The sequence below is a fragment of the Xiphophorus hellerii genome, chromosome 7 (genome assembly GCF_003331165.1).
Source record: "Xiphophorus hellerii strain 12219 chromosome 7, Xiphophorus_hellerii-4.1, whole genome shotgun sequence".
Classification (NCBI taxonomy): Eukaryota; Metazoa; Chordata; class Actinopteri; order Cyprinodontiformes; family Poeciliidae; genus Xiphophorus; species Xiphophorus hellerii.
Genome location: NC_045678.1, coordinates 28,720,961 through 28,742,672, shown reverse-complemented (window position 1 = coordinate 28,742,672; position 21,712 = coordinate 28,720,961). Strand labels below are relative to the sequence as shown.

Sequence of the window (21,712 nt, the reverse complement as noted above, 5' to 3'; positions counted from 1 at the left end):
ATGATGTGGAACGTATAAAATTTGTAACACTGACTCTTGCATGATAATTTACACAAATGAGAAAATTGGCAAGTGATGAAAATCTGACAAGTTACTGCTTACATTTAAAAAGATAAATAGGTTAATCGAAGGTCTGAACTTTACAAAATCAATTCAGCCCCAGTTTCAAAGAAACAAAAAATAATATAGATCAAACAGTATAGTTGAAGATTTTGCTAAAGCTGTCAAATCAGGTCTGGTGTACATTATGGTACTGAAGATTTAAAAATATGCAACCAAGCCTAACATTAATATTTACACTTTTGCTTTGAGTGATGGTTTGGCTTATTGGATAAAAGTCCCCATCTTTGCTCATCATAAGCAGATTCAGACAAGGACAAATGAGAAGAACTCAGAAAGTTACAGTTTTTTCTCCATAAACATGTCAAATGAATGCAAAGTTAATCCTTCTCCTTAGAGTACCTGAGCATGATGCGCAGAAACTCCTGGCCCTGAGCCTCCTCGTGTTTCAGAGACATGATGAGGTTGCCTATGCTGCTGCCCGTGCAGTAGTAGTTCATGTGCTCCTGCAAGTATCAAAGTAGGAAGAGACATTTGAGGTCAAAGACAACAGCAGACTTGCCCCTCTAAACACACAGTGTTACTGACATTTATGCAAACACACACCCTAACCTTGCCAAGGAAGTGTTTGCGGTAGGCTCGAGCTGTGCTGTTACACTCCAGGCGGTAGCTATGCGCCCCGCCAGGGCTCATGCCCTCATCTCCATCCTCTTCCTCACAGAAACTGGACTCAGAGGAGGAAGGGGTTCCTGCTGGTGCCTCTGCATCTTCGATCCAGTAACCCCCAAACTGGGGCAAGATCACCTGGGGGTATGGACCACCTTTCTCCAGGACCTATAGCATTAATGTGGGGCAAGAAAGAAAAAGGGAGGAAGTCAGAATGAAAGAAATACTTTAGTAACATGAAGCGAAAGGTAATGCCTGGTAAAACTATTCAGATCCCTTGAAGTTTTCCAAATTCTGACACATAAAAAAACCAAAAACTTAAAGCTTTTTAATTGGAGTTTGTGAATGAACCAACAAAACGAAGCATGTTGTTTTTGTTTTTTTCTACAAAACAAAAAGCATTCAACCCTCTTTACTCTAACATTCCTAAATTAACCAAACATGCCCAAATTAGTAATTAGATTCCACCTGCGTCTAATTTGATTTCAGCTTAAATGTGGATGTTCTTTGTAAGAGCAAATGAGTGCTTCTCAAGCCACTGCAAAGATTAGAAAAGCATAAAACAGGTATTGAATTCTGCATCTATGCTGCAAACCACCTCTGGCTGAGAGCTGCATATCAGAAAGGTGTAAATGTGTGTTTGGAAAATGACTCACATCTTCTATCCGTGGGTAGGGGATGTAGTCATCCTGTAACAGAGAAGACATGAAGACTTTTATTTCTTAATAAAGAAGTGATTTATCTCGTGACCCTCACAGGTCACAACGGTAAGGTTGCAAGTGCAGGCACAAAGGATAATAATGCCAAAATGGACTTTCAGGAGATGATGCAACAAGCTGAAATAAACAATCATTAGCAAAAAATCAGAGAGGGCGTGTCACCCCATTAATGATGCCAGAGCTATTCTGATTCAACAACACCTGAGGTCAAGAGCTATTTAGTGCCTGTAGCAATCTGGCTCCACCATACGACCTCTAAACACGATCAAACTCCAGTACCCCCCCTGAGAATGCAAGGCTACGGACAGACGGTCATTTATATTCTGCAGCAGCAGGAGCCAGGATACTGGCAGGCCACAGAGGATCAATTGACAGTTGGAGTTCATTCAGCTCGTAATCAATCGGATCAGAGGAGTATTGATTCTACATTTTAAAAAGCTCTGAGAAAAATCTGAAGAAATGCACACAGGGGAGTTCAGACAGATGAGAGACGAACAATCACAGAGAAGCAGCAGGCACCATGAGGCAGAGATGGAAAGCAGAAAATGGACGAATGGAGGTCAAATCATAAAATAAACTAATGAGATCCACAGAGAAGACATGACCAAGCGTCCGGTCGGCCACACCTTCCATCTTTTGGTGTCTTCAGCTTTGGGGACCTTATTAGAGTCCGGTCGCAGCATGAGGGTGGAAAAACAGAAAGATCAGGAAGAAAGTTCTGTGCATTTAAAAGGTGCCTGAAGCTCAATGTTCTTGTTTGCAGACCTCACTTTCTCTGTTGCCAGATGACAGCTGACTCATATTTGCTGATACGCACATTCACACAGGCACACGCATGCACTCGCACACACAGGTAATATGTACACTTAGTCATCCTCTCTCTAAATCAGACCGAGTGAAAGCTGCTTTTCAAATGTCATTTGGGCTACTGTAGCACCGAGATGCAGGCTAAAGCTGTTCTCTGTAGCAAACATAGTGATAATGTACGCATAAACAAACTGTCTAATTCTAAAAAAAAAATATGGACCTCGTCTTCAGTGACAGTCCCAAACACTGGAGCTCCCCAATGGGTTTTACCCCCCGATGGTCACTTAAAGGTAACCTGGAGTAACCTGGTAACCTCGTCTTTCTGACACAGACACACCAGACACCTACGTGTTTTCACTTTTAAGTTTGTCTGTTTGAGTGTGCATTGTTCAGTCAGAGACATTGAAGAACTCAATGGGATTAGAAGGAGTTGAAAGTGGAAAATGAAGAATATAAAGGTGTAAAGAAAAAATGTAAATATCTGCTACGTTTGTGAATTGTTTGTAAAGCATTCTATGTTTTACACCAGGAGCCCTCAAATTGCAGGATGCTAAAATTGCTAAAAAAGTGACAGTCCACATATAAACTACACTATGTTATTAATAAAAACTGAATCGTTATAGAATACTGAGTTGTTATTAACAATATGTTAACATATTTCATACTCATGTTTACAAGAAAAACCTTGTAATTTGCACTTTTTACTTTTCTTCCACCCATGCCTCAGATAGGGTAAAAATAGATCTTACAAAAGATTGTTTTGGGGTACAATATTATATTTATGCACAGCACAGAAAACATACAATTTTGTTTAAAAGGTTATTGTTTGTTACCTAAAAAAAATCTATTTTCTAGCTATCATCTCTTACTGACTGATCACCTCATAATAAACTAATATCTATGCCCATATGGTGAAAATCTAATCATTAACCTACGAACAAAGAAGAGGAAACCGTTGCTTGTGGTGTCCCTGATGGTGATTGTTGTCTTTTGAAAGCCTCTGTCCCTCTTTCTTCTCTATTCTATTCCCTTTTGATACCCCCATCTGTCCTCCAACTACTCAAAGCCCATGCCCACAGGGTCCATGGAGGACACAAAGTGGTCGCAAAGAGAATGAGAGGCAAATTTTGCTCAGAAGGAATAGAAAAATCAATGTATTCCTACTAGGGAACGAGAAAATAGTCTGTCTGAATCTTTTCAGAGATCTAGACAGCTAGCGCAAAGCATCCACACCATCCAAAGTGAGAAACACATTTAATCCCGGAGGCTGACAGAGAATAAAAGACAAAATCTCAGTACATCTGATAGGTTTTGCAGACAAAAAGAAAGGAAAGATGCCCTTTAGGAAGTCAGCACTGAAACAGTGCAATTATTGCTCTATAGTGTTTGTCAAAGCCCCCTTCTAGTTGCCAAGAGAAGAAAGGAAAGGAGGAGGGAAGATATGCAAACAATGCAGAAGGAAAAGGAACTTTCATAGGATAAAAATGGAGCATTTCCTACCTGCATCTTTTCCAGCATATCGAAGAAATCTGCAGACTGAAACAGAAATAAAAACATTAGAAAGCCTGTAAAACAACTGTAAATTATGGCAAACCTTGATTTACATAATAACTCCCAACACAAAGTCAAGTTTGTACATTAGCCAAGTCATTGCTTTTCTGCTGTGCCTAATTATCACCTTATGCAGGTGATTCAACACGGAATGCAAAACCCACCAGCCTGAATTTAAAGGTCTTCCTCTGTGCAGCCGCAAACAGAACTCTTCAACTCCAACAGTGTCAAGAGGGCAGGGAAGGGCAGCAGACTCACACCCCTGAATACGTTCTGATAAGGAACCACTTCCTCTGAAGGCAACACGCCCACGGACATGCTCTTACACAAACACAAGCGTGCCTGGGTGCTGCTGCATGTCTCCGTCCCCGGGCGGAGAGAGGGGAGAGGAGGAGCTTTCACCTTTCCTCGCACAGAGAAGCTGTGAAGGTGATAATGGTCTACACGTGCTCACATTCTTCTGCCCTCATAATGTGCATAGACAGAGGTTTGAAAGAGTGTGTGCATATCTTCACACTCACACATCATGATGCCACAACATAGGAATTTCACAAAAATAAATATTGCTAAGAGAATGTATAATAATAGGGTGGTGCTTCCTAAAGTTATACCGCTAAATGAAACATAGCAAATGAACAAGTGAAGCCTGGGGATGAACATTCTATATGCTTTTATTTCAGTCATCAAAAATTGATTCATAAGTGGTACACTTATAAAACCTAATTGCCACCACCTTCAGTGCCAAAACACACAAACAGAGCTCTTATCAAACTGTTAATATTAACCACAGAGGAGCGCCCTGTAGTGCCGAGGCTACACTTGAAAACAACCAGAGAGACACAAAAATATGTATTTTAAAAAACATTTCCAGTGGTGTTTACTCCTCTATCTACAGACTGTAAGACTAGACAGTGCCTTGCAAAATGTTTTAAATGACTTGCCACATTAAAACCTACACTTGTATTGGAACTTTCTGGCACCAACAGTGCATAATTCGGACGTGGGGAAATATGGAGGTTAAGACTTACCAGTGAAAATTTCAGTGTTATTTTTCTGTTTCAAAAATAACACGGAAGTTGGTAGCATTCATTTTGTATTTAGCCCCAGTGAGCCAATAATTGGTAGAACCACCCTTTAGCTGCTATTACAGCAGCAGTGTTTTTGAGGCATATCCCTAACAGCTTTGCACAGACAGAGACTGAAATTCTTGCTCATGTTTTTTTTTTTTAAATCTATTTAATTAAACCTTTCTATCAACAGGTAAAATGCCAATAGACATTCAGCACATCTTTTGAGAGGTAGTCCTGGCAAAGACAACAATGCAATATGTTCACATTCAAAACAAGAACTGAAACCGATAACTAAATGTTAAAACATTAGAGGATGAAGCTCAGTGAGACTGGACGGAAAGTCTCCGTGAACAGCAATTATAATTCTTTTGATATCTTTTTTATACCCCTCCAGGGGGTCTTTTTGTGGGCTCTAGTGTCCCTTATATGACAGTAGGCTGACAGGAAAGGAGGAAGGAGAGGGGGGAAGACATGCGGCAAAGATCGCCGGGTCAGGGAGTCGAACCCTCGATGTCCGCGTCGAGGACTCGAGGCCTCCAAATATGGGTTGCGCTATCCCCTATGCCACCGCGGCGTAGGGGATAGCAATTATAATTTAATTAGATTTAGACCATTTTAACATATGAATGAGTAAAGTCATTCTATTGTAGCGTCGGCTGATTGGGTTGATGTAAGATGGAACCTCTGCGCAAATAAAACATTTTTCCAACCTCTATCTGGTTTTCTATCTTAACTGCATTATGTTTACATCCTGAGCAACTTCATGGTCTGAATAATAGCATAAACACACCCTCACATCATGATACTGCCACCACCATGTTTTAGCGTGGAGACCTGTTGATGGTGTTTGTTTCCCAGCACACAGAAACTCCTGGACTCCTGTGAACATAGCAGCTTCTTTTAGATAAACCTGTGACCCCCAATCCACCAATTTGGTCACTCTTACATAAATGCATGTCCGTGTCAATATTTTCAAGTTCTTATTAGAAAAGTAAATGAAAAACATATTTCCCTTCATTATTACTTCTATGGGTCACTTGTGTGTGCTTCAAATACTAAGGAGGTACACTGACGTTTGTGGTTGTGAGACAAACTTATGAAAAAGCTTAACGGGTATATATATTTTTGCAAGGTGCAGTAGGTCATGCAGTGCTTGGGCAATACAGAATGGAACAGTTTTTTTCACTTGTATTAACTGAGCTCTTGCAAAAAATGAGTTAGAGCAAAGACTGTGCTCAATTTTCAGCTCTATCACCAACAGTGAACAGAGAATAAAGAAGAGAGTCTGTGTTTATGCCTGGCTGCCAGTCTGAATACTGCCTGAATGTGTCTCGTTTTATCCTTGCTGCCCTGTTCTCTGTTATCTCTTTGTCTCATCATGCTAATTTGTCCTCCATTTTCTTTTTTTCAGCCAACCTTTTCACTTCTGGCTTTTCTTTCTCTGTCTCTCTTCAGCCAAGGCAACATCTGCATCTCTCATCTCCCATGGCAACCTGAAGAGGACACCACAGGCTGGCGGAAAGCAGATTAAATTGGTAAAATGGCCTCCACCACCGATTGACTGACAGGCTCATTGGCTGGCAAAATTCACACATATTAATGTTAAGTCATGAACTTTATTGGCCACAAAATTGAAAGAAAGGAGGAAAAGTCACAGCAATCTTCACACTTTGGTGATTTTTATTTGTGGGACTTTAAGGGACATGTTGAAGAATTTATCTTTTTCGGGCCTGCACATTTAAGGCAGCAACTGCAAGAGGCCTATTTCATTTTAAATTGTAGTTCTGAATTTTTGATATTAGGTTTTGGTAAAAAGGTGTTATTAGTTAAATCTTAGATCTCAAAACAACTCTGATCTCTGAACTTCTGTGAAGGCTGTTTTGTGATCATTTGGATTTTTATAATTTGAACTGAATTTTATTAACAAAGAAATCTGTGATTGTTCATATATGGACACGGATGTAGGAGGTGGTGTGCCTCCTGTGATCTTCTTGTGTGAAAAATATACTGAAAATATATATTTTTAAAAATATGATGCTGCTGTTACTTCTGAATTTATTCTCTTTGAAAGGCTATTTTTATTTCTAAAACATAATGTGAAGCATTTTCAGTCAGAAGCAAAGAGAATAAAAAGTAAAATTATGTTAGCCATTTAAGTAAACAATACTGTATAGACTGTTCTACTGCCTTCTTTTCTCATCAAGTAATTACTCAGTGTAAAAAAATTAACATTTTCCATTCTCTGTACATGTTTAAAAAAAAGATAACTGCTGGTCCACCAGGTCTGACTTCAATTTGCTGTTTAAATAGCAATCGGTTTCAAAAAACTCTACAGCAGAGTTTTTTGCGTGAATGTCACCCAGACAAACTCAGTTGTGCACAAAGTTTGTAAAGCTATTCTCAACATCAAGCAAGGGGTGCAAAATCACCACCGTTTGTAGATGTATATTGGCGAAACTGACCGTTACGTTTTGCTTTGGGGGATTTTTCTTTGTGTGGTCCCCATGTTTTAATACTGCCCTGGGCAACTGGTCACATTGCTCATATCAAAACCTCCCCCTGAGCATTAGTGTAAAAAAAACAAAAAACACCTAATGCAAATGTGGCTATGGAAGAAAGATTAATAAAAAAAGTGTTTGCATAAACTTCCATGACGTTTTTCAGATCGGAGCTATTTTAAGATTGTAGAAGTCCAAATGATCTTCATCAAGACACCAAGACAGCATGTAGAGATCTTAACTTCAAAAATCCTGAGCTATCACTTTAAAATTTCTCTAACTGACAAAAACTCACCTAGCTGGGAACATCGGCATATTTTTTTAATAACAGCATGTGAGAGCTTCACTCAGGAACAGGAAAAAGCTCAATGAAAGGTTGAAGATGCTTCTACTGAGCAAAACACACGTCAACACAGTCACATACAGAAGAGCTTCAGTGACGATTTGCATCTGGAACAGACAACGCCGTTTTGACTTGGTTATGAAAATGAGGCTTCACATGTCAGAATAAAACCCAGATAAGAATAGAACGTAAAACTGAGGAAAGTGTAAGGGATGAATTCAAATCGAACAAACGTCAGGTGTTTGATTTGGGTTGGTGTTTCTGATTAGTCCTAGAGCTCAGTTTCTAGTTTTTCAACTTAAAACTTGAAACAAATAGTTAGAAATATTACCACTATAATAAATGTTAATAGCAGGGTTTTGAACTTCAACAGAAATATGTGGCAATTTTACTATTTTAAGTTGCGCATTTACTAGCAGGCTGACTTTACAAAACAGCAATAATGCTTGAATTGTGATATTTTTTTCCCCAACTCTAATAATGACTAATTACAGTAAAAGCAACTTTTTTCCAGCACATGTTGGTCATAACAGAGTGCTGTTGGTATTAAATTCAGACTCTAACATTTCAACTGTATACAGAGGTTAAACCATTCAGATGAACACTTTAATCTGCAAACACTGGTTATTAATTTGATTTGATCAACAACACATCTGAGTGTTTTTAAAGGCAGTCGACTCAGACTTACCATCACAGGACTTGAGACATCCCCTCTTGTCTTTTTTCCATGTGTTCTCATTTTTGCCTCTGCTCTCAGTTTTGTTTACCCTATGTTTTGACTCACTCAGTAGCAGAAGCTCCAACAGGAAAGTCAAGTCAGGTGAGTAACTGAATGATTTGTCAAAGCAGAACAGGTCAGCCCAGTGTGTTCACCGCACATGGCAGCAGGAGTTATGTGGGACAGATTTACAGTGTGGTGTGTCACCTTGAGTTTCTTAAAGGAAATGATTTATTTATAGAACTACACACAGTGTGCATCATCATGAATATGTGAAATTCATAATGAAAGAGCAATAGCACCATTTATTTCAGGTAAGCATCCACTCATTTGCACTACCTGCTTTAATACCTGGTCTAAAAACTCGAACATGTCAAAAGAGCAATTAATGTTGAAGTACAGAATATTCAAGTTAGTTTACGAGGGACTACACTGATGTCTGAAGCTTCATGGTAAAGGTCATATCTTTTAATGCTCCTTCTGATCCCTTCTTTTTGCAGAATAGGATGATGACACAACATTAAACTTGATATACTATGGTGCACAGGAGTGAATATACTGGCAATATTTTCTAATCAACTGAGGATTAACGTTATATTTACCAATATAACGTTAAAAAATAATCCAAAAAAATAATCATCACTATTATTAAAACCTTGTGACAGTCTACGACCGCCTGCATGGTTTTCTGCATGAAAAGGAGTATCAGAAGTTAGACACAACTAGAACATCACTATTCAGCATTTTAAATGAGATTTGTTTCACGCTGATGACAGAAGTGACAGTGAACACCATGGTGACAATGAAGGAGCTTTCTGGGGCCTTTAAAAAGACACCTGTATCAGGTTATGAGCTTTGTCAGGGATTTCTCAAATAATCTCAAATCAGCCATCCAAATTCAAATTTAGTAATCATTGAAAGTCCCAAATGATTGTAAAATTCATCCCAGTGAAAAGTGTATGCAAACTAAGTGGCAACGTAGATAAAAATAAATTACATATACATTGGAGCTGGTTAAATCTTTCCATTTAGAATTCAAGAGGTAATAGAGATCTTATTTTGTCAACTTATCTTAATAAGCTTCCTTGTAATAGTTTGGATATTTAAGTGAAAGGTAAACAATGATGCCCGTTTTGAAATTGAAGAGTAAATATTGAAATAAATGTATTTTATTCTTCAGTACTACCGCGCATAAGTACACATAATGGATTCAACCACTTCATCTCTGTGCTATTCACTTTATTTCTCTTTGGTTACTTATGTATGACTTGAAACAGATTCTCTAACTGCTCCACTAATGGAGAAAACACTAATGCTGGGTCTGCTTTATCCAGAAGCTAAATAAATTAGTCGATGAAATGAACCACAGAATATTTCATTAGTCTGTCTGAAAAAAGGATGAATGTTTTTAAACAGAAACCATGGATTTGATGTACATAGCGATTATAAGGGCTTTCTAACATTTCAAGTCTTGCTATTAAAGCTCTCTAGCTCCCAGCTGAATTGCTGGTTGCCAGCTGATAATTAGCAGAAATCAGCCACATATCAAGTATAAAAGTGATGTTTTGATTCTATCTTCTTTTCACATACATGTTTTCTTGTACATGAAGGTTTTTTCTTTCCTGTCAGTCATTCTGCAGTCTCACTTTGTGTTGAACAGGGATGACAGTGCACTTCGAGGTCAATGTAAAAAAGTGTTTCCTTCTTAGAGAAGTCGTTATCTGTTTCTTGTGTAAGATGCTGCCTTGGGGGGAAAACAACTCTTCAATGGGTTTTCAAGAAAACAGCAAAATATGAGTAATAGAGGTCTGGAAATCATTACAATCTGAAAGGCTCCTGCGAATAGTAAAAAGCATTCTTTGTGTGCAGCTCAGTAAAGTGTCATAACAATAAGTCGGTGTGGCAGCTCCTTTAATCAGATATTTAAAATGCATTTAAAAGTCCTCAATTTTGTGATAGATTTTTACACTTTGGTTCCTGTGACAGCCCAGGTTCCGCTGGAAATTTATCGTGAAGATATCATCAGTCTCAGAGTAAAGTCTCCAACCATTTCCTTTGCTATGGCATCACGATCCAGTTTATCCTGGAGTCAGTTTATGACCTGACTGCAGTTCTTCTTTTTATATGAAGAATGAAACTTAGTGCAAATACTCAAATAGGCATGAGCTGGTATGATATGGTCTGATATGCTTGAGTAGAAATATCACAGCTGTACTGAACTTAGAGAAAAATAATAATAATAAAAACATCAAGCCATCTAAAGCCTTTTGTTTAAAACTAAAAGACAACTGGTGTTTCATATTGCTGCAAAATGATCAAACATTTTGAATAATTATTGAATAATGGAGTTAAAATAATTTTGTGTACGGCATTTCTTTATTGCTATTTTGATTCTGATAGATATTTAGCAATATTTTACAAGTAAATATCTGTATTACAAAGAATAATACTTTTCACCATGCTGGTCTTTATAGGGTGACACTGAGGTGCAACCAGCTAATGTTAGCTGGTTAATTAGTTGAGCTATCTGCTGGTAGTCCTCTTTCAGTCAGCTGTTTAACAGAAATTACACTCAAATTCAATAACTTGGCTGGTGATAAAACCAGAAAAGTAAATCTAAACAACTAAATTTCTATTTCCCTTAAGTAAATAAAAAGTGTGAAGGGCTCCTTGTAGCCAGCTTGCTTTCAGTGCACAGATAGGAAAAGATGAAAACATGTACAGTGTTTATTTAATTAGCTACATTGTTATATGTTACCTGCTAAGGGATAACTGATAAAAAATGTCTTGCTAACTTTTTCATATTTACATACTTGATGTTTATTAATGGCTTCATCTCAAATAAATAAATTAATACTTTTTCTAACATCTCAATAAAAAACTTTAAACCATAAGATCATCATGACAGGCCACTTGCACTGATGTGAGACCAGAACTGTTCAAAATCCTGAAGCCAGAAACTGGCCCAGGTCCATTTACAAGTAAAACTGCAAATAAAATTGGATATTTTGTAATAAAAAAGGAGACTCTGTAAACCTTCAAAACAAGTAATGACTAATAGTCTGCAAAAGGAAGGTATCCCACACTAATGGAGGCTAAAAAGAAAGATAGCATTATAGCAAACATTGAAAGAATGTTAATGCATTAACGTTCATTAATCAAACTATCTCCTTCTTAGTTGAAAAATACAAGTTGAAATTTTACCACTGGAGCCAAGAATGTCTAGTTTCTGCATGAGGGTGGCATACTACCTCTTTATTTTCCTTTTCTCTAAAGTTAATCCCTTCTTTAATGTCAAGTACATACATAAAGAAGGGATTACAGCACTCCCCGCCTGGAAGACCAGAATTCAGCTGATGCAATTAAGCACATATTGACTGAGATCAGAGAAAGGAAAAACAAATAGAAAAAAGCTTAACTGAACCTGATTTTAGATACTTGCCCTTTACACATATCCCATACAACAATAAATATCTGCAAATTCTGAAGTATGATAAGCTGTGGTTTTACTTCAGCATAGCATGTACATATAAAATAAAAAAGAATTTAAAATGTTTGTATGATTTTACATTTATCATGTACAACACAAAACCATATTAGGACATATAAAACCTTGTTTTAATCTCAAAGAGGTTGTGATATGGATGTGATGCAGTAATTATAATCCCTTCACACAATATATGAATCATGGTGTCATACCTTCATGCTGGGTGGTGCTGTGCGAGGTGGCGATGGGGGACATTCTCCCAGAGGGACGTTAGAGATGTTCAGCAGTTCCTGTTTCCTAGAAACACAAAGGGAAGAAAACACCTTTAATTTATTCAGATCTGTGATCGACAAAGTGTTCACAGGGTCATACATCCGTGTTTTCCTTCATTTAGGCTGCTTAAAAATGGGACCATCATTTCAGTGTGAAAAACCACAGCACCTGAAAAGGCTTCTAACAATAATTCAGCCTGCATAGATCTTCATGTTTCAATGTTTGACTAAGCGAAAAACATGACTTGATTTTTTAGCTTGTTGATTTTCTCTCTATTTAAATTCTGAGTCAATTAGCTACTTCATATTTAGCTCACACTTTGATCTGGACATTTGTGCTGTGCTAGTGCTGAAACACATGCAAATGAGGATGTTTGGTGAAGCACAAATGAGAACTTAGACCCTTTAAGGCACATGAATAAAACTCAGGGCTCACAGGCCAAATCTCATGGTTTTGGTGTTAGTGGTGAAAACAAGTTCTCCCCTGATTAGGTTGACAAGGGTGTTGTTTTATTTATGTCTTGGATTGTAATTCAATTTGCCTGACGTTTATTACATTCTAAATTTGAAAACGTTCGTCCATTGAAGCAAAATGTATTGGCTTTTTAAGCTTGAGTAGTCTTAACCAAAACTATAATAATAATAATAATAATAAATAAAATAAAAAAATCAAGCACATCAACTGCTATAGTCCGTTGGTTTAATTCCAACAAAAAGTGAGACTAAATTATTCTTTAAAAAATGTCCTCTTATTATATTCTAAAGATTTACTGCAGTTTTACCACAAAGCACTGACCCCAATCATTAATGTCTACCTGAAGTGGCCATTACAGCCAGTGGACAAGAGTGAATCCTATAGCTGTTAAGTAACGGCGCACCTCTATTTCATTCAGGAACATTTAATGTTCCTCTAATCAAAGGTTTTAGCACGACCTCGATGGGAATCTGCAATTAAGAGGCTTTCTGCTGTTTTTGTATGCTCAAAAGAGTTCCAGGGGGCTGACTAAGAGCTTTAAGAGGTCATTTGTGTCTGAAAGATTGTTCTAATTTTCCTACTTTCCTCTGTATCATAGCATACTCAGAAGCACGAGTGCACACTGATGATGATCCCAGATGCTAAAGGCTGAGCTGTAACTGAGGAGATGCTGTAACTGGGAAGATGAGACATTTTGAAAAAATCCTGTTGAAAACCAAGAGTAGTCACAAGTTATGAGACTGATTTTTCTAATTAATACATTCCAGATTATACAGGTGAAACAGACAAACTGCATTGAATGTATACATCATTTGTTGCTGAACCAGACATGACACGTTTGAAGTGGAAACTTGTTTCAGATCACTGTAGGTTCAGGAGCTACAAGGACAGAACTGAGTTTTAATTAGCTGTTTTAATGTAAAATTAATATGGATGCTCTTTTGCTTCATTAGCTGCAGAAATAATTGTTACCAGCTCTCCATTCTCTCTGCTGCATCAAGTGGTTGCAAGCGACAAAGGTGGAATGCTGAATTAGATGCAGAATAATAAAAGAAAAAAATATAGAGAGCACAAGAAACACAGTAAGGAATGGAAAAACACAGAAAAAATCACTTCAGGCCTAGCCCCCCCACCCCCCAACAGTCTCAGCATCATAACAAAGCACGATTGTGTTCCTGTATATCAGTCTGGTTGACTGTCAGGTCTAAGTAGCCAAGGTTGAACATTAAAAGAAGATCATACGCTATCACAGACTGAGAGAGAATATAGGACAGAACAAACCACAGGTTTCTGAAGTGCATTGTGTACTGTTCTTTCTTTGTTCTCTGTGAATGGCAGGTAACAAGTGGTTTTCCACTGCTGACCTGCGAAAAGGAAAAGCTTGTATAGACATCTGTCTCCAGGGTGCATCTGTGCTGTGAATTTCTGCAATTACAGCGACCCAAATCGTTCTGCCTTACACCGTCACATACCATCTGACTACAATCACATGTATTTACAAACTGTGCATTTGAAGGAAAATGTCCTTGTAGTACTATGGTCCATGTATTTCTTGGATTTTTATTGGTTAACATTCCAAACAAAACAACAACCCTACTGTCTTGAACCTTTTTGCAAATATAATGATTCGCTTAATACAGTATATTGGTGTCTAAGCTGCACAGAATTACATTACTGGTATTATTCAACTTTTTGTAAAATCAACCTGGCTTACTTGAGCTACTACTGAACATGACATGTTCAGTTTATCTATTTCTTTTGCTATTTTGTTTTGCAACATTCTTTAATCAAGATAAAATCTACCCTTCCAAAACCTGGCTTCCAGTCACACATAAATCTGGTGACAATAGAGAAGGCATGTAGCCACTAAATAATTTCCTGTCTATTTTTAGCAGCATGCCAGTAGAACATTTACCCCAGTAACACTACAAATCCCACAATGCTCTGCATTGTGTTTTTTAAAAATATTTTGACAGTTACTTACAGTACAACTTATAAGTAAACATGGATGCACCTAAACGTTCGCTGCTTTAATAGTTAAAGCATTTGAAGAAGTTACTCCTGCTACGTTCCCATGTGCACATTCTGGTGATTAGATGTGCAAGCTGCACAATGAGTATGCAATTTAGTTTACTTTGAAGCTCTAAAATGCTAAATCTATTTGGTTTTGACATTGAGAAAGCAACAACAAACATCCAGATGGAACTTATGGAATTGCAGTGTCACATAAAACTCAAGACAAAGTCGTAGTCCCGAGACACACCCCAAAGTATTCCCAAAGAATTTCCACGACTCAACACCTAACACCAAAAATTAGTGAACTTGCTGACGAGAAACGATGTCAAGCTTCCCTCTCAGACAAAATAGCACCAAGAGCGGGGAAAACTAAATACTGCATATAGCTTTATTCAAATGTTGTAGTGATGGTTGTTGTCCCTTTCCATTTGCAGATTCCCTGCAACAACAATTTTATTTGAAAAGAAAGAATTCATCTTATTTTTTTCTGCTCCTGCTTAAATGTATTGTTAAAGAAAACAAAGTTCTGTGAAAATCATTTGTTAGAGTTGTTCAAAATCACATTTCTGAACATTGCTATTTCACTGTTGTATTATATTGTTTGTTGTATTACATGTTTTGACCGATTTTGTTATCGAGTTTGATATTGTTTGCATAAGACAACTGATCACAGTGCTTTTAAGTAATTTGTATATTTTTTGGTTTCTTTAAATTACTCTTTAAGTTTTGTTTTCTTGTACTTTGCACAGCACCAATCCTCAGCTGTGTGCTTTACTTGTAAGTCAGAAAATCATTAATATTGACCAATGTTGGGGTGAAAACCATTAGCAAGAAGCCAATAACAAAGTATTTCTCTCCACTTTAGGTCTTCACAAAGAAAAATAACTGGTTCACAACTCGAGGTTTATGGAAGTGTGTAGTTCAATGTGAAACAAACCATCAGAAGTGTTGATAAATAGTTTCAACCTGCCACTTTCAATGTGTTCCATTCATGCAGATGGCATATTGGATTCTTAGTTGCTCGGTTCATTTGGGTGTTCTCGTTCCATTTCTGACCAAGAACTTGGAAACTATGACTCCCTCGTACCAAGAGCATGCACCACTATGTCAGTTAATTGGTTCAATTCCTGTGGTTCTTATGATGTCATCATCCCAAAGTCACACAAAGTGGAATTCATAGTTTTCCATTTTTTTGTGCACGTCTTAAAGCTTTGCATTATGGGAAATCCTACAGTGAAAAGCCTAATTTAATGCCCAACTGTTTTTGTACATTCACACTGCAGTGTCTGTAAAAAGAAAAAGAAAACAAACCCACCACTGAATAGAAACTTTAAAAGATGGCAGAATTAATTTTGTTATACTAACTAAACCCACCAAAATATTAATCTCACCAGCAATGTTTGGAGTATATCCTCACATCAAATGGGCATAGATGGAAACAAAAGCACCCACATAAAGTGAAACATAAAACTGCAGCAGGATCAAGAACTTTGCTCTGTGCTGAAATTGCATTTAAATAATAGCAGGGAAGAAGCAAATAATTGATCTATTTTGTACTCAATGAACCTGAAAATGTAGCAGAGCACTATTTCTGCATGCCTTTCTTATACAACAGTGCATCTAAGATATACATTCATACAATGCCATCTATATGTATTGGTGAACCTCAAACAAGTAGTACGGTAAATGTCCCATGCGACATGGATCACTATTTAAGTAAGTCTGTCTGAATGAAACTCTGACAATCATTCAGGTAAAAGGGTCAAGATTGACATAGTGCCCATGTTAGATAAAGTCATCATTACTTGTTCCAAGTTTGAAAATAACTCAGACCAAAAGGGTAAGGAGGGTGAAGGGTGTGTGCTGGAACAGAAGGAGGAAGCAAAGTAGGAATAAGTCATGGGGTCATGGGGAAAATGAATCAGAGAAAAAAAGCTTTTCAAAATAAACGGCTCTCATACAAGGTGCTTTGGATCAGAGCATCTCAATATGACCTTAACAATGCAGCCAAGAGGTCCAAAGATTTATTTTCACACACCAGTTTTAAGACTCGCTGCCAGTAGTCAGAGGAAGAGCTCACAGTGGAGTGTATGTACAGATGCAAAGGTCAGGCAGGAACAGTGTAAATCAAGGTTCCCTTCAGGGAAAAGTCTGAACTTCAGCTTTTAAGGTGTTAAAATCACATCTGAAATATTCAGTTACCTGAGAGATGTGAGAAGGTCAAGAAAGGACGGTGAACACAAAGTGCCAATTACTGTAGGGATGGATCACAAAATATCTCGCATTTCATTACACGGAACTGTTTAATCACACTGTATTAAAATTCAAATAACTGGATTTAAAATTATAGAGGTATGAGTACTTTACTAATTATTAGTAGCTAGTTGCCTGCCTGGGCAGAGTAATACTTTAATGACCAGTCAGATGTTCTTAGAAAGGCTTAAAATCATTAACGACTATGGCTCATTAATAGCCATAGTCTATTAACGACTATGGCTTTTTTTTGTTTCCTTTTGTCCTGTTAGGACAAAAGGAAACAAAAAACGAGACAATCCCTTTACAGCTTGTTCTGAAATTCTTCCTATCCAACGTTTTGTTCTGATGAATATTTTGTAAATCTGAAAGAGATTATGCTCCAAATTCAGTTAGAACCTGGGCTGGAACATAAAATGACCGTGTCACATTCAGCCTTTTCACAATCAGCTGACGCAGACAAGGTGTGGCAGGAAATTCTCTGCCAATGCAAAGTGCTGCCGCCGCCACGAAATTACATTACTGCACGCAGAAAACAGGCCATGGGCAAAACACTGAAGCTTGGATGGTGTTTGTGAATCTCTCAGGCAGGGTGCTCTTCTAATAACAGAGGAATCTATCCCAGACTTTAAGTTTCTTTAAATAGTAAACATATTCTTGTTCTTATGTTCTCCAGACTCTTTCACAATACGCTCCGATTTAATAATTGTAAACCTGCAGCGACAACAGGAAATGCTGCATAATGCTCCTCATTCATATGGCGAGTACACGATGTACTTTTATTGCACAGCCACATCCACATAATCCTGTTTGCATGTGCTGCTGCTTAATTAAAGTTTATTCAGCAGTAATTACATCTATTCCCAGATTATGTTTATCTAATAATGAGATGCAAGAGTATATAAGTGTGCTTATGTGGGAGCCTTTCAGGCAAAAATACAAAAAGAGAGACAGAAACTAATTTCTGATCGTAAGTCAGTTTGACTTTTAAGATAAGATTTGACTAATGAAACATCCGGGGGGAAATAGGGTGAAAAAAAGAGACATAAAACAACAAAACGAGACCTCCATGCATGCTCACATGACTGACCAGGCTCAGGAAGAAGAGATAAAGGCATGAAAAGGAAATCCGGATGATGGAGAAAGGATAAAAAGATAAAGGAGAGAGGACATAGGCAGAATGATGACATCCTGGTTTCTGTTATTAGGAGCTCACTGTTTGGCCCAGTTTTCAGCTAAACCTAATATTTATAATGAAACTTCATGGAGACGCTGATCTTCAAGCTGATTGGCCAATTACAACAGTGATTGTTTCTCTAATGGAGTTAATCCAACAGTAATTGTAGATGGAGAAAATTAGAAAGGCACGAAGTGTGCCGACCTGGCTGGAGCAGAGAGGTCTGATAAAAAATAAAATAGCCTCACACAGCAGAAGCCACTGCAATATCACTTATTAGGCATGACAGCTGTGGGTTTGATAAGCACTCACTGAGGCTGCTGTTACAGCAGGTACGCATAAAATCTGACACCCACAGTTTAATGTAACTGTGCTTAATTAAGTTAGAGGCTATGAACCCATCTCACAGAAAAGATAACATATACTTGATGAACCGTGCCAACAGTTTACATCTGCAAACATAGAAGCTTGAAAATAAACATAGCAACCCTATTGGATCAGTTTTAATAACTTCTACACATCAGATGGAATTAAAACCTCTTTCTGTTCCATCTTCTTCTTCCACTTCCATTTTTTATTTTATTTTAGTCAGTCTGTCGATATTAAAACGTGCTCCACACAAAGAGTTAAAAAAAGATGTATTTATCTGCAGTGTTGTATAGTAACGAAGTAAAAATACTTCACTACTTTACTTAAGTATATTTTGGAGTACTTCATACTTTCCTCGAGTATGAAAATTTTTGATGACTTTCACTTTTACTTCACTACATTTCCGAACTTAATTGCGTACTTTTACTCCGATACATTTTCAATGTGTGGTTTAGTTACTCGTTACAAAAAAGCGAGAGAGAGAAACAAAGTGTTTTGACCCCACCTACTGATTAGCAAGTAGGCTACCGAACAAAGTCCGTAGCCTGCTTGCCTGGGCTTGTTCATCACCTCCAATAGGATACACCTGTTTCGCTTCTCCCATTGTTGGGGAAATCAGAAATCAGAACACCGTACAGCGGCTGGGAGGGAGGGACGAACACAGAAGAGTGCTGCCCGCACTGACGCGGCTCAGGGATTACGTGACACGCAGCGCCGTGCCCTATAATGCACTGTAAGCTATGTAATGTGTTTGAGGCAGTTGACCAAAATCCCGGACAATTTTTAAATTCCCCCCGGACATCTTTTTAGGTCTGAAAAGTAGGACATGTCCGGGAAAAAGAGGACGTCTGGTCACCCTAGTTCAATGGGGGACAGAAGCCATAGCGATAGCAATTTAGACTAAATTTAACGAATATAGGAAAGGCATGCAAGTTCAAAACCACAAACCATTAACATGTGCTACTCTTTAAAACTGGAACAATTTATTAGCAGGTTTAATTTTGTCTGCACTTGGTTGGGTACATTATTTTAAGTTTATTTGACAAGTTTACCAAAATATAAGAAATGTCATTCACACTTGCCTTGTTTTACTTTTTACTTGTACTTTTCATTACATTACTTGAGTACATCCATTTTTACAGTAATTTCCATACTTAAGTACAAGACGTTTCAGATACTTTAAGACTTTTACTCAAGTAACATTTCAGTCAGTGACTTCGACTTTTACCAAAGTCGTATTTTGGAGAGGTACTTGTACTTTTACTTGACTCTGAGATTTCAGTACTTTATACAACACTGTTTATCTGTCTGTCCAACAGGAGAGCCCAGGGGTCAGAGAGGTCAACAACAGAGCAATCATTAGGAGGTAATGTAAGTCGATGCTTTTTTCCTGTGGGAAGAGGCTCGGCATCATTATATTCCCTTATGTAATGAACAGCAGTGAAACCAGACAAACCAAAACAATCCAAATATCAACTGATTTATTTTTGGACATTAGAGAGGAAACAACTGTAAAACGACATATAATGGAAAATATTGATAGCAAAAAAAGAATACAGATTTTCTTCTGTCTAACAGTTCAGTGGTATAATGGTAGAGGATCCATCCATAGACTCTATTCGTTATGTACCCATCCACATACCGATATATAGGATGAACATTATTTTTACACCAAATGATGCCACAGTTTACTTCCACTGACAAAATGAAAAATGTTTTCATAATATTTTAATACTATTTTTCTGTATTTTCAATAATGGTTCCAGAAATGTTTTGTACGACATTTCCTTTTATTCCAGTTTTTCAACATAATGAAGGATACTACAGTAAAACAGGTCTTATTTCTTAAACATTGAAATATCTTAGCATATATATTATATGTGGTTTATTGGTTAATTAATTGTATATGTATTGTCTCCTCTAAACAACTTTTTTCATTAAATCTTTGTTATTTCATAATTGATTTTTACATTTACATCAGAATTTGTGTCTTTTATTGCAAATATTTTGAAAAATATTTTTAAATACTCCTCTGAGTACAAGATACTATTGTCTCTTAAAAAAATGTAATCGTGTTCGATATATTCTCTATCATTGGCATACAGCACAACTAGTTTAGGACCTAATACTGACTCCTGGGGGATGTGACTAATAAACATCCATTTTCACAAATACTTTTTCGTTTCCTAAAATGCTTTTTAATCCAGTCCAGCACCAGATATTATACTGTTAAGTCAATAAAAGAAAAATTAAGTGCTTTGGCTACAGAATCTTTTGCATTTTAATCGGATCTGTTGACAAGGCAACTATTGGCAATGTAGACTGAAAATATTTTAAGATGTGAGACTAAGCTGGAGGTTTACCTTCCTCCAGGACAATGACCTTGAACATTTACAACTTACGTTAATGTGGCACAATTTGAAAAATGGTGTCCAATCTGACTGAACTTTGGGTAATTTGAAAAGAAGAATATGCAGGCCCCTGTTAATATGGGGAGATTCCTCAGAGTTCTGTCTTCATCAACTGCTTTTATAATTTAATCATTAAATCTGATATCTAATCAGGATATTACACTGTTTATTTAGCTTGAAAAAATAGTGCATATTATTTCAAGAGTCTATATTTTAAAACTAGAACTGAAATGAAATTGGCACACAAGTCCCAGTTTAATTTGTTGCAAACTTTTCAAGAAGAAATATTATTCTTGACGCTGACGAGTTTTATGATAAAATGTCCCTAATGCTTGGATCTCCTATTGTTTTGTTTTTATGTGACAAGGCTTGCTTCTGATCTGTGACTGTGATAATTCATTCATATCTGCTTGATAGCTTCCTCGTCTTCACCCGTTCAGATTTCATCGTAGGACATCTGTGTGTCACATTCTTCATCTATCTTGCTGCTCCAGTTTTTTACCTTTATCTCCTGCCCATCGCTTAAAACAGAAACCATCATTTGAAAATGTCATAACACTTCTCTCTCATCTAATTTATCTTATCAGGACACCGGGTCCTAAACTGTTAGGTAGCAGTAGAACTTTTTTTCTTCAGCTAAGTTAAAACAAATCAATTTTGGAATAAACATCTGGATGAAAGAGTATTATTTCAGATCAACTTATAAGGGCTTTTCTACAATCAATACCAATGCCAACATTTAAACATCAAGACTTCCGGTGATCAATAGCCAAGGTGGATATATTTCATTTCACTTTGCCAATTTGTTTCATCTCTTTTT

The 21,712-nt window shown here is 37.3% G+C and overlaps 1 protein-coding gene across 9 annotated transcripts in view; it reads right to left on the bottom strand.

The window, feature by feature from the left end:
* rap1gap2a (RAP1 GTPase activating protein 2a) overlaps positions 1-21,712 on the bottom strand; it is a 95,826-nt gene that overhangs the window by 12,275 nt on the left and 61,839 nt on the right. For 4 of the 9 annotated variants that reach the window (XM_032567094.1, XM_032567096.1, XM_032567099.1 and 1 more), the window contains 6 exons: positions 12,132-12,216; positions 3,753-3,788; positions 2,072-2,104; positions 1,383-1,415; positions 673-894; positions 463-566 (listed from right to left, as the gene is read on the bottom strand). In XM_032567094.1, coding sequence (XP_032422985.1) covers positions 463-566; positions 673-894; positions 1,383-1,415; positions 2,072-2,104; positions 3,753-3,788; positions 12,132-12,216 — 513 coding nt within the window. Of the gene's footprint in view, positions 1-462; positions 567-672; positions 895-1,382; positions 1,416-2,071; positions 2,105-3,752; positions 3,789-3,967; positions 4,085-8,402; positions 8,540-12,131; positions 12,217-21,712 lie in introns of those variants that run through there. The other 5 variants (XM_032567100.1, XM_032567102.1, XM_032567095.1 and 2 more) reach the window with 5 other exon arrangements.